Source organism: Arvicanthis niloticus, chromosome 3, assembly GCF_011762505.2.
Source record: "Arvicanthis niloticus isolate mArvNil1 chromosome 3, mArvNil1.pat.X, whole genome shotgun sequence".
Taxonomy (NCBI): Eukaryota; Metazoa; Chordata; class Mammalia; order Rodentia; family Muridae; genus Arvicanthis; species Arvicanthis niloticus.
The window spans coordinates 137,327,759-137,340,106 of record NC_047660.1 but is presented as its reverse complement, the minus strand read 5'-3'; the positions used below and the strand labels follow the sequence as shown (position 1 = coordinate 137,340,106).

Here is a 12,348-nt window from a genome sequence, read left to right as displayed (position 1 = left end):
TCAGCCCCCTCTCTGCCCTCACCACAGGCAGGCCAGACCAAAAGACCCCCAGAGGGAATGCCCATCAGTGAGTGGATGCCCAGCCTTGCCCAGCAAGAAGAGAAGGAAGATGGACATGGCATCATTTCCAGAGGCCAACAATGGGTCTTTATAGATCAATCACCCAGGACCAGGCAGTCTGGTTGCCATCCAAAGAAGCCTACCTAGAAGATGCAAGACTGGGACTGAAAATTTAGACAAGCTAGGAAGCAGCCAGTGCCCTGTGTTCACCACCTAGGCTGAACACTCCTCAGCCAATCTCCCTCCCGGCCCACAGGACACAGGCTTCTCAAGCAGCATCACGGAATAAGCTGGGCCAGAGTGATAGGGCGGCTGAGACACTCCTCTCCTGAGGAGACTGCAGGCTGGGATGCTGCAGATGGGGTCTACCTGCAGATCTAAGCCCACTGTGAGCTCGCTGTTCCCGCTCTACAGCAGCTATGGCTCCATCCAGAATGTCCTTAACAGAGAGGAAGGAGACAGAGGTGGGTGGAGATGATGAGCCCTTCCCAGTGTCCCCATCCTACTGAAGAAGCCTCAGCAAGGCTGGGCCTGGTATATGAGGACATGTCCTGTGGCTCCTACTCCTCTTTGCTTGAGGGGAGGGCACTGGGGATCTGTCTGGGTCCAGTACGCTGAATGAGAGGGAGTATTTATGGGTGAGCGATTTCCAGCAAACTCAACTTGCTTAACAGGAATGTGCAAGATAGCGGCTGTGCAGGGACTTGGCCAGTCAGCAGTGGCCGCAGATGGTGCCCAAGCTGTGTGTTCCTGGGCCTGGCCTCACTGAGCCCTCGTCAACTGAAGATTAAGGAATCTGTGCCAAGTGGCTCAGTCATGGCTTTGCCATCAGTAATTAGCAAAAGCACCTGAGTGCTCCCATGGGCCCCACAGACACTGCCGAAGCCAGCACCAGGACAGAGCTGCCAGTACCAGCTGGCCTTGCAGTGACAGTTGCCTTCACATACCCCATGTGAACTCTGCAGACATGGGGAGTATGTGGCCAAAACCAAATGTTTTGAGGGGGTGGGAAGCCAGGTCTGGGAGCAGCAGCCTGCTGGATCTAAAACATGGTCACCAGAGGGGGGTGGCGAGGTGATCTGATGGCTCAGCCACAGGGAGGGCTCAACCCATCTTCCGGGTGAGGCCCAAGCAGGTTCCCAGGATCTGCATCTGACTACAGCAGCTTAGGAGCATCTGCACAGGAGATAGCAGACAGTTCTCCATTGCGGAGTCACACTCTCCTGAGGGGCAGAGGTTCATCTATTCAGAGGATCTGACTGGACCCCTGCGGGCTGAAGCTCTCTCAGGGCTGGGTATCACCCTACTGGTACAAAACAAAGTCGCCCTGAGCCACAAAGAAGGAAAGCAGTGGGGACACTAAGGCCAACTCACTCCAGAGGAGGTATTGCTTCAGACTTCATTACCTCCTGAGGACAGAGCTTTAGGGCTCAGCCATCAGCGCAATTTAGGGTCCCTCCTTGGTGGGCAGCTGTCACCTGGGTGTCCTACTGCCACCTGGGATTCTGGGATGGCCCCAGCCCTTTCTAGTGAGCCCAGCCTGTGATGGAACAGTGGGTTATCCCTGTGGGGGAATTATCAGGTTCTGAAAATGCCTGACAGCAAAAAGGGGTCCTTGAGAGGCCCAGGTGGCACCACTCACCAAAGCTGCTGGCACTACCTTACTTAGCTCATCAGCAGGTAGGCTTGAGGGTATCCTGGGACAAACGACTAACAACACAATGGCACAGACACCTCACATTTCCACTGAGGCTGCCAAGAGGACCTGTACCAGCCACCTATAGGGCCCGTGCCCTGGCCTGGCACCCAGTTATGAACCCACGTGCCATGGTGGCACTGCACAGCACAGCCGAGGGACTCCAGCTGCACCCCAGGAGCCCATACTCAGTGCAGTTTGACAAGAACCTTCCAGAACCCGAGGCACAGGCACTTGGCCTGCAGCAGCCTCCTATTTCTACCATCCCTGAATGGCAGCCTACGAATAGGACAGTCCTACAGGCATGCCTACCACCAGGCACCTCTGAGGGCCTTGCAGGTATCTCACAAAGAAAAGTACAATCCTCTAGCTAAGCGTTTGAGACGGTGGCCATGGAACCCAACCAGAGCCACACCCCAGCTGCTGTGCTCCACACCTGAGGTGAGAAAGCAGACAGATCACCCTATTGCTTGGCTGGGCCTGTGGCTTTCTGTGCTGGAGGCCTCCCTGAGGAGGGCGGGGCATGGGAAGGCCAGGAACATTCCCAAGCCACTGACCTGGCCATGTCCACCTGCTCAGTCTGGCTCAGAATGGGGCTTGGGAACACTGCAAGAGAAGGCTCCCTTAGGGTTCTTCCTGAGGTTGCACGGGAGTCTTGAGCAAGGTCCTGTCACAGACCTACAGAAATAGCCTAGGCTGAGGATAAGCTGAGACAGCTGTCACTCACACACGACTAGCTGGAGAGTTATAGCAGGGCACAGGTGTGAGTACTTGTCACTGTCTTAGGTTATCAACACATCAAGTGAATGGCAGGGCTGGTGCTATCCATGGCATACAGTACAGTGTGCAACTGGAATGACTGAGTCCTCCCTCAACTTACAGTGCAAGGTACAGAACTGCAACCAGCTTAGGATGTGGCATAGGTGTTAGCAGTGCAGGGTGGAGCCCCCGGTTGGTGACTCGGAGCCTGCCTGATTGCCTCAAGATGCCCAGCACAAGTAACAGGTCACAGGAGAGTGCCGCTGTTCACGAGGGTTGCAATCAGGGCCCTCCCTGTGTGCCACCTCCCTGCTGGGATCTAGGGCAGGGAAGGAAGCATGGAAAGAGCCAGGAACCGACAGTTCTGCTCCACCTCTTGCTCTCCAGGACCCCAAAGCTAACTGCAGGTCCCCAGTCCCATAAACGCTGTTGTCTTGTTGCCCCATGCCAGCTCGGCGGGAGGGGCTCCCACACCGACATCGAAGCACAGGACACAGCAGTGCCTTCTGGGATGCAGGGAAGGTTGGTCTCCTGCTGCTGGGCCATGAAAGAGAGGGGCATTTGCCAGCAGAGCCTGAGAACCCCACTTCTGCTTCCTGTTCCTCTCCACCATCATCAGGAGTTAGCCAAAGAGAAGTGAGCCCTGTATCTCCAGCTGCCAACCCTGCTATTCTCAGCTCCACTCTGAGAAAAGCCCCCTCTGAGAAGCCTTTGTAACTACCCAAGAGAAAGTGACCACAGCCAGGCAGAGCAGAGGCTCTGGTGAAGTACAACATACCTTAGGCCCTGACCTGTGCTTCCCAGGCATGCAGGGGTGTGCTGTTCTCCTGACCACCGCACGTGGTGACCCATCAAGGACTGTGAGCCACAGTGGCCTAGCTTGGTGCCTAAGAGGCTCAAAGCTGCCCCTTGGCTAGCAGTCATGTCTCTCTTGCCAAGCAGAACTCACAGGCAAAGAAGAGCTGGAATCTGCAGTGTGTACATGAGCACAGACTGACCCAGAGGAATGATCTGGCACATGCTTCTCAGCCTGGAGCCAAGCTTGGACAGCCAATCTGGACCAGCTTCCAATTCTGCATCCAGATGCTAGGGAGTCTATGGCTCCCACCTCTCTACACACACTGCCTTGTCCTACTCTGTGAACACATGGCATCCTGCAGCCATCACTCTACATCCTGCTGCAGTCACATGGCCACTTTACAGCCTAAGATGGTGCTTAGTGCCTCCTCGGGGCTGTATCCAGAGCCTAGGGTAGCTGCATGGCACAGAAACCTTTAATGTGCTTCTGCATAAGAGTCCCTACCTGTGTTGACTGCAGCATCTTGCTTCCTTGGGTGGCCTCACTCCTGGGTACTGGTAATCCTCAAAGCATGTGACCTACCTGCCTGTTTGTGGCACTGTCCACTTCCCTACACAGATCCTGATGGAGAACAATTGTCCACCCCAGATCCTTCCAGGCCCCTGACTATCAGGGGCCTAGCCGGGTCAGTGAGACCCTCAGAGACACGGAGGAGGCATGTCTTCCCAGGCTGCCCAAGTCACAGAAGTAATTGTCTAATGAAGTTGAAACGATAGGGTGTGGCTGGCAAACGTGGGACGAATACTTCCCACACTTCCCTTGTGTGGCTGGACCAGGGCTCTGTCCTAGCTAAACCTTGCCCCAATGCCCCTGGGCCTAGGGTCATCCCCATGAACGAACTGTGTCTGTATACCATGCATCTCTAGCGAGTGAAGACTGTGGATGTGTCTTATCTGTAGTGGGGTGCATGTATGCTTATTCTAGCCCCCACTGAGGGCTTGCAAGCCCTTGGTTTCCTGGCTCCTTCAGGGCTGTGTCAGGCACGGGGTTCTGCCTTGACTGTGACCATGTCCCCGGGGCTCCCACATCCTCACACTTTGAGTCTTCCTACTGCCTCACTCAGTCAGGCTAGGTACATGGTAGTGAGGGCACCTGGGTTCCCAGGATCCTCTGTGGGCTCTGGGCTCTGAGCTCTGGTTGGAGGCTGTGTCCTTTTGAGAGGCCTGTTACACCAGAACCCGCTCATGCAAAACAGTGAGCTGGGGGAGGCAATAACTGGAGAGGACATGATTAAAACACAGCTCGATAAAACCACCAACCCGGCCAGACAACATGTTACTGCAGGGACTCTCCTGCCCTCAGCAGTGTGGCAGGGACAACTCTCAGTCATGGCACAGGAACCAGGGCGGAACACCGAGCCTGCTGTTGGGGCGGCTGGCATTTGCTGAGGGTAGGACATGGCATCCCTAAAAAGCATCAGTCCTGGAGGGAATGCGTGGCTGGACATATTCAGATGTGACTGCCCCTGTACCCAGGTCTGTACCACATCCCTTCTACGTAGACAGCATGGCCAGGCCTGGGGTCTAGGACAGGGTGGGGGCATACCACAGGCCGCAGGAGTGGCACTGACCACCCCACTGGCCTGATGAAGACTGGGCCACAGTGGGTCCTCTGGATGCCTGGATCAGGCCTGGTTTGTTCCTAAAGGTGGACCTTGCTAAACCACGGAACCACGCCAGCTGGCTGTGGCTATGCACACCCTTTTTTCAGTGACCAGAGTCTTCTAGGTCAGAAATAACTTTTAAAAAATAACGTAGCTGAGACTGACTTCAAACTTGGGGCAGTCTTCCTGCCTCTGCCTCCTGAGTGTCAGGGTGACAGACACGCGGCAGTCCCCTAGCAGAGGAAGGCAAACTCAATGACTGAAGAAACACGTTTGCAGAGCTGTCTGTTTAAGAGCAACGCTCCGGCCCACTAAGGGTTACAGCACAGACCTCTGGCTGCAGCTTGGCCCATTTCTGCTGCAACTGCCAGCACTGGGACAACGGACAGTTCATTAGGGAGCCACAGGGACCTGTGACAGGATGATAGGCGCCAGCTCACAGTGCTGCCTGGCAGGCCTGTGCCCCCAGCAGTCTCTGGTGTGGCACTGCACCCATGACAACATCCACCTCCCCCCACCCCCCCACCCCCCGGCATAGAGGTCATTTGTCCTGGGTGGCACCAGGGGACAGACAGTGGGCAGGGAGCTGGAACATTAGCCTGTCTTCTCTCCCTATGCTGCTCTTTGTCTGAGCCCTGTTAGCCCCTGCTTTGTGAAAACCTTAGTGTGGCCATCATAAGCCAAACACTTGGCAATGCCACACCAGGGGCCTTCTAGAGCAGCTCACAACATCCCAGCATCCCTTGCTGTGGGAACCCCTGAAGCCTCCTCAGTTTACTCATGGGGAAACTGACGCATAAGGTTGCAATGCACAGGCTACCTAATGTGGGGGTGTCCGGGGTCTGTGTCCCTGATCTATTGTTCACTCAACCTACTGGGGAGTCAGTGGCAGGGGTTTATCAGCATGTACCTCCTCAGCCAGAGATCTCAAGTTTCACTTATAAACACTGCTGCTATCAGGGCTGTTGGAGCTCCTGACATGGAATGCAAGGCTAGGGTACCCCACAGAAAATGCCAAGACCACATACTGTGCTGGAGAGCCCATTGTTGGACACCTTTCTAGATCTTTCCTCCCCCAAGCTGTGGCCAGCTGTGCCACAAGAAGTTGTGTCAGCCTTGCACAGGACCCTCCTTGCTCCCACTGGCCTTCTGGGCACACATGCTTAGAGACATAGCACAGAAGTCGTGTGACAGGAATGGAGGAGAAATACACTTCACAACAGCCATCATGTGCATACAGCTCTGCCACAGAACGGCCAGGTGGCAGCACCGTCCCTGTGACGGTGGTCTCAGGCCAGCCTTGTGCCTCTCAGCCTGCAGCTGACTGTATGTGGGAAACACTGTCTACTCTCAGCAGGGAACAAGGCTGTCAGTTCTCATCTGGTCGTTAATCTCAGTGCTTCCTACCCAGGGCCTGCTGCTACCAGTCCACCACAAGGGCATGGTGACACGCAGCAAGGGCACTGCCTGCAGACTTTCCCCTCCAACTCTGTAAGAGACCTCCCAGTTCCAATGTCTACCCCTCAGGCTTGCCAAGCATTTCTGGGAAGACTGGCATCCAGCCACAGGAATGGCAAAGGGAACAGAAGCCGCTGACTGTGCAGCAAGAGCCAGGCTCTTCATCACACCCCTGCTCTCTCTCATCCCAGCTCAGCCTGGTGGGGTCATGGTGAGACCCTCTAGAGAAGAACCCCCTCCCTGCAGTGGACCAGGGCTGAGCTTCCCACACTGTGTGGCCTGTGGCTTGCAAAGGTTGATGCAGCAGCCAGTGAGAGGCGAGGCTGTGTAGGAGGCGCCCCTCACTAAGACTGATCTAGTTGGTGACCTAGCTGTGGAGAGTTGCTCCAGCCTGCAAAAGCAGACAAAGCAGGCGGATGGGCAGGCAGACAGACAGTGCCTCAAGCCCGCCCATGGTATCACACCTGGGAAACTCTTAAGAGGGGAGCACTGACCTGGTGCAGCTCCAGAGGCTCATACCACATCTGCACACAGGACTATTGAAAAGGCTAGGAACCTGGAGGGCATGCTGGACATGGCACCTGCTGTGTACCACTGGCAGAGTTGCTTGGCCTCTCTGTTCCTGTCTGTTAGCCCAGGGTTATCACCCCACGGCAGTTGCTGACTTCACAGAGCATGGATTGAACCGTGTCTACGGGAAGCACGTGGGCATGCCTGGGACTCAGAGAGTGTCCGCCCTAGCCCCGAGCTCATTCAAGGCCCTTGCCATAACCATGGGCAGTAAAGCAACACCACTGGGCCACTCAACTTTCTAGATTTCTCAGCTCTGATTCATTTTTGCTTCTGAGATAGGACCATGCTTTGTAGCCCAGGCTGTGACCAACCTTACAACAATCCTGCCTTAGCTTCTTGGATGCTGGGATTCCATGTGTGCACCAGGCACAGCTCAGGAAATTTCTCTGTAAGCATGAATGCTGTCAAGGCAGGAGAAGAGCCCGTGAGGGGCCCAAGCCTAATACAGGCCTGTGGGGCTTTGTTTTGTTTTGAGGTAACACTCTCATGTAGCCCAGGCTGCCCTCAAACTCACTATGTAACCAAAGATGGCCCTGAACTCCTGATCCTCCTGCCATCTGGTTGACCTTAACTCTCATGTCAAAACTAACCCAACAAGACTGTTGGCAACAACTGGTGCTGCATGTGGACCAGACACCCACATGACCAAGGCTTCTCTCAACTGCCTACTGTTACCACAGAAGGGAAAGCCAGAAGAAGGGGTGAGAGAAGCTAGCATAAGCATCTCAGCTGTCCTCATCTGTCCACACAGACAGACGAGAAAAGGACACTCACCTCCCAATCACAAGTGGGAGTTGAGGCTCACGGCCCATCATCTTCTCGTTAACTGCAACCTCTTCCTGCCATTAAGACAGAACAGATTGCAAGAGAGAGCTCTTTTGAGAGAACTCTGTGTAACATCCCCTTAGCACATGTTACCTCACCTGGGAGGCCTTGGCCATACATACTGTGAGACCATACTGCCTCTGCCCCAAGAAAGTAGCTGCCAAGATCAAAGGTCAGAACAGACTCACAAGACAGGCTTCTGCAAAGGGTCCATGAGTTGCTGCAGTTGATCTGAGGGTTCTGGGGTCTATGCCCCTAGTGACCTAGATGCCCCAGTACCACACCTGTCCCCTGACTTGAGCTTCCCACAAAGTCTGTGCTCCCTTGTACACAATCTAAAAAAATTCCTATCCCCTGCAGCATCTTGTCCCCCTAGAGAATCTGGTGACTTTAGTATGGGCTGATGTCTGGCCCAGAGGTCAGCCTGTAGCCCCCGTGTGTTTGAGTATTGCCTCCCACTGCCAGGGCCAGAGGTATGCTGCTCCAGCATGCTGTCTGGTTCTTATGAAGGAAGAGGAGGTGTAGGCGTAGGGATGCCTGCAGTGCTAGCCAGGGCTGATGCTCTCACTTCCACAGTCAGCAAGTACCTGCCTAGGAGACTCAAGGGGGTGCCAGGCTGCAGAGAGGACCTAGCTTGGCACTATGCTGGTGGCTCCTCTGTTCCTTAAGGACGCGCAGGTGGAACTCCAGTGCCTACCATGGACTATGGGCTCCTCTGAACCCCTTCAACCACTACAAATGCAAAGTGGCACCTGCTCCGCCCTGGCCAGAAAGGGAGTAAGGCAGCTCCCTGATGTTGCTGTGGACTTGGGAGGGCAGGTGAGGCCCCAGGAATGGAGAGAAAGCAAAAAGGACACAGTCAATGCATGCCGGCTGGGGAGGAAGGTACAAAACAGTGACCACTATGTGTGAACAGCTGTGGGGAGAATGATAGGCACTCACCCCGGCCAGGCACCCTGGAACTCAGACCCATCTTGCCTTGCATGGCATGGCAACCCTCAGTTTCTCTGTCCGCACGGGCTGGGGAGCAGCCATCCTGGTCCCCAGTCCACACCATGAGGCCCCACCCCCAGCTGACTATTGCCCCTGGCTGGTGGGCACCGCCACACTAGGGCTGCCCGGGTAGCTGGACACACCTGGGAGAGTGCTGTGCTTGCCACCTTGCCCTGTCCCTGGCTGGTCTGCGGTGCCTCAGACCACTTGTCCCCTAATTCCATGTGCCTGACAGTGGAGAATGGTGCCATCGTGGAGCACAGTCCCAGATGCTGCTTGTTTGTGAACACATGGCTGAGCCCGAGATGGCTTTTACTATCTGGACAGCGCCTGTCATGGCTGCGGCCAAAACAGCCCTGCCGTCACTGCTCAATCTGCCAAAGGTGCAGCTGCCATCCCTGCCAGCCCTAACTATGCAAGGTGTGTCTACTCAATCAAAAGTAGACCCAGGTCTCACCCTGGCTCATGCCAGACTTGGTGTTTCATTTAGACTGAAGACAGGCCACAGTGACCCCAGAGCAGATCACCAGGTCCATACCACATCCTTAGCGAGTCTGTCTGGCTTCATGTCCAGTCACAAAAGAAGACAACTGTCCCAGGAAGCAGAGTGAGGGCAGCAAGCAAGAAGCAAGTGGGGAGGGAGACCAGGAATGAATGGCCCAGTAGGCAAAGCAGCCAATGATCTGAACTGCCACCCTCTGAACCCACATAGCAGTGAGTGTGCTAGTGCGTGAGAGTGAGACGGGAGGTGATGGGGCACCCCAGAAGCCACAGCCGGGAAACCATGCCTCACACAGCTCATGGGCACTCTAGAAGCCACAGCCGGGAAACCATGCCTCACACAGCTCATGGGCACCCCAGAAGCCACAGCCAGGAAACCGTGCCTCACACAGCTCATGGGCACTCCAGAAGCCACAGCCAGGGGACTGTGCCCCACACAGGAAGATGGCAGACAGCTGATGGGGCACCCCAGAAGCCACAGCCGGGAGACTATGCCTCACACGGGAAGATGGCAGACAGCAGGTTACATGTGCACACAGGTGCACACGAACACACATGAGAAGTAGCAACACTAACAAAAAGCTAAATGGTGGCCCATTCCTGGGCATGGGGCATTCGGTGGGCCCATCACTAGGAAGGCCAAGGCAGGATCAGGCAAGCCCATGCTTGATGTCTCAAAAACTAAAATGGAACTAGTAAATAACTTGGCTCAACAACAAAGGCCAGCTCCCCTGAGCAGCACTGCCCAGAGAGCGGCTGTCCCCTCAGATCACTAAGAAAAGAAAAACCAAAGATGGGGACTCCCTGAAGATAGAACCACCAAATGTCCACCTTTGTGAGTACCACCAGTAGGTGGGGTGCACCCGGTACAGGACTATCCCCACCCATCCACTGAACCTAAGGTGACTGTTGCACCAACCTGCGTGGCCACTCTGTCCCCACCCATCCACTGGACTGAGGTGACTGTTGCACCTACCTGCGTAGCCACCTTGCCATAGTCGATCCAGCGCAGCGTGGCGAAGTTAGTGGACTCAGCGCAGTTAAAGCCATGGTTGAAGCCCGCATGGTAACCATAGGGGAACGTGATCATGAACTCCCCAGCTTCCTGGGTAATCTACGGAAGAAAGTGATGAACTAAGCAGTGGTGTGGGCTTCAGGATGGCCCATAGCTGCTGAAACCCTTTCACAACCTGGTGGGTTTAGTAGGGCCACCGTGTAGCTCGGAAACCTGTGGGATCCTGCCAGGCTAAAAAAAGAATGTGGGTAAGGGCTGCCAAGACGGATCGGCACTAAGAGCATTTGCTGCCAAGCCTGACAACCTGGGTTCAATCCCCAGGTCCCAGGACAGAACTTATCATACCTGACTTCTGTAGGCTAGCCTCTGGCCTCAGCACACATGATGTAGAACTCACACCCATATAAATACATAAGCAGTTTTTAAAAAGAAAGCTAGACATGCTGGTACCTGTGTCCCAGCACACTTCAATCCCAGCCCTCGATGGCCTCTCTGAGTTTCAGGCTAGTTTGGTCTACACAATGAAACCCTGTCTTCAAAAAATAAGCAAGCACGGGACAAAGATGCTGTGGAGAAGCAGGCATGTTAGCCCTTGGTGGCTGAGGCAGGAGAATCATGAATTGAGACTAGTCTGGACTACATGAAACGACTTGGTCACAGCACTAACCACAAGAGGACACAAGGCAAGAAGCAGGCCTCCACTCTGCACCATGGCTACCATGGCCTGGCCATCTCACCCAGCTGAAGGGGACAGTCATCTACCCAGTGTAGCGATGGGTCATGGGCTGCTACAGCCAAACCCTCAGAGGCCAGGCCAAAGTACATGCAAGCAGTGTCCTCTTGTGCAGAGTTGCCCTGATGATACTACTGTCACATAGGCTCTGCATGAGGGAGGTACAGACAAAGCCCTTTGCTCTGGGGACAGCACTGACACCTCCAAGAGCCCTCGGTAACAGCTCCAGACACATGCTCCCAAGGGAAGGGATGGAGCCTCATATACAATGAGCAACTGAGGTCCCCTGAGGACCAGGGTCTCTCTCCGAGGCTGCTGGATCCTCACTGTCCACTGAGCAGGCAGGAAGGCTTGAAGACAAGTGTCTGTGATTCTGAGCTTGGCATACACCAACCAAGAAGAAAGGTTCCAGAACCCCAAGGAGGCCCTGCCCCTCAGCCTGGCTCATTCTGTGACCCTGGTCACCCTAGCTTCTTGAAGCTTGGGCTCTGGTGCTGGCATCTCAAGCACATAGGAGATTCACTGGCCCAAGGCTTCTGAGCCTCTACAGACGGTCCAGCTGGATGGCGGCATCCTGTGTGCCTGCCACAGTGAGCCACTGTGACACAAACAGTAGTACTGAAAGGGTCTTCTCTCTTCCATCACTCTAAGTCACAATGGTCTCCATCTTCCCTCTCAGCACTGTATTCTGGGTGGCTGGGCTGTGTGTTCTTCACAGGCTGTCTAGCCCACATCACTGGATTCCTCTCAGTGACACTGGGGAGAAGAGTGAATGCCAAGGTGTGGGATGTACAACAGTCATTTGTCAAAAATCCAATAAAACCAACACGGCCTGCAGTACAGCATGCCCTGGAGAATGTTTCTCTCTTCACATAATTAACTGCACCAACCACGGAAAGTCAGTGACAGCAGCATTACGCTTTAAATTCCCGCCCAAGTGACAGTTGTCATGAAGGGTGATCAAGTGTGACACATTGTGTGTTCCTGGGTCCTGGCGGTCATAGCACTGCAAAGCAAAGGCCTGGAGCTTTAACGCTGTCTCTGTGGGCAGTGGTGGTGATAGCAGCTCAGTGTTGGTCCTTTCCATGCCGTCCAGGATTCCCGGTGCAGTGCATGCTGGGAGCCGGCACACTTGGCCTTCTGGATTGCAGCACAGTACACACACTGGGGCCAGCAGTGAGGATGTAGGCACGGCCACACAACAGACAAGACAAAGTCTTGCTCAGGGTGGCAACAGAACCATGCTCCTATCATAGTCACTGCGCCCTGCTGT

At 54.9% G+C, this 12,348-nt stretch overlaps 1 protein-coding gene across 5 annotated transcripts in view; it reads right to left on the bottom strand.

Annotated features, from left to right (window-relative positions):
• Kdm4b (lysine demethylase 4B) overlaps positions 1 to 12,348 on the bottom strand; it is a 78,660-nt gene that overhangs the window by 18,922 nt on the left and 47,390 nt on the right. For all 5 annotated transcript variants that reach the window (XM_034497441.2, XM_076932003.1, XM_034497438.2 and 2 more), the window contains one exon: positions 10,304 to 10,441. In XM_034497441.2, coding sequence (XP_034353332.1) covers positions 10,304 to 10,441 — 138 coding nt within the window. The remainder of the gene's footprint in view (positions 1 to 10,303; positions 10,442 to 12,348) is intronic.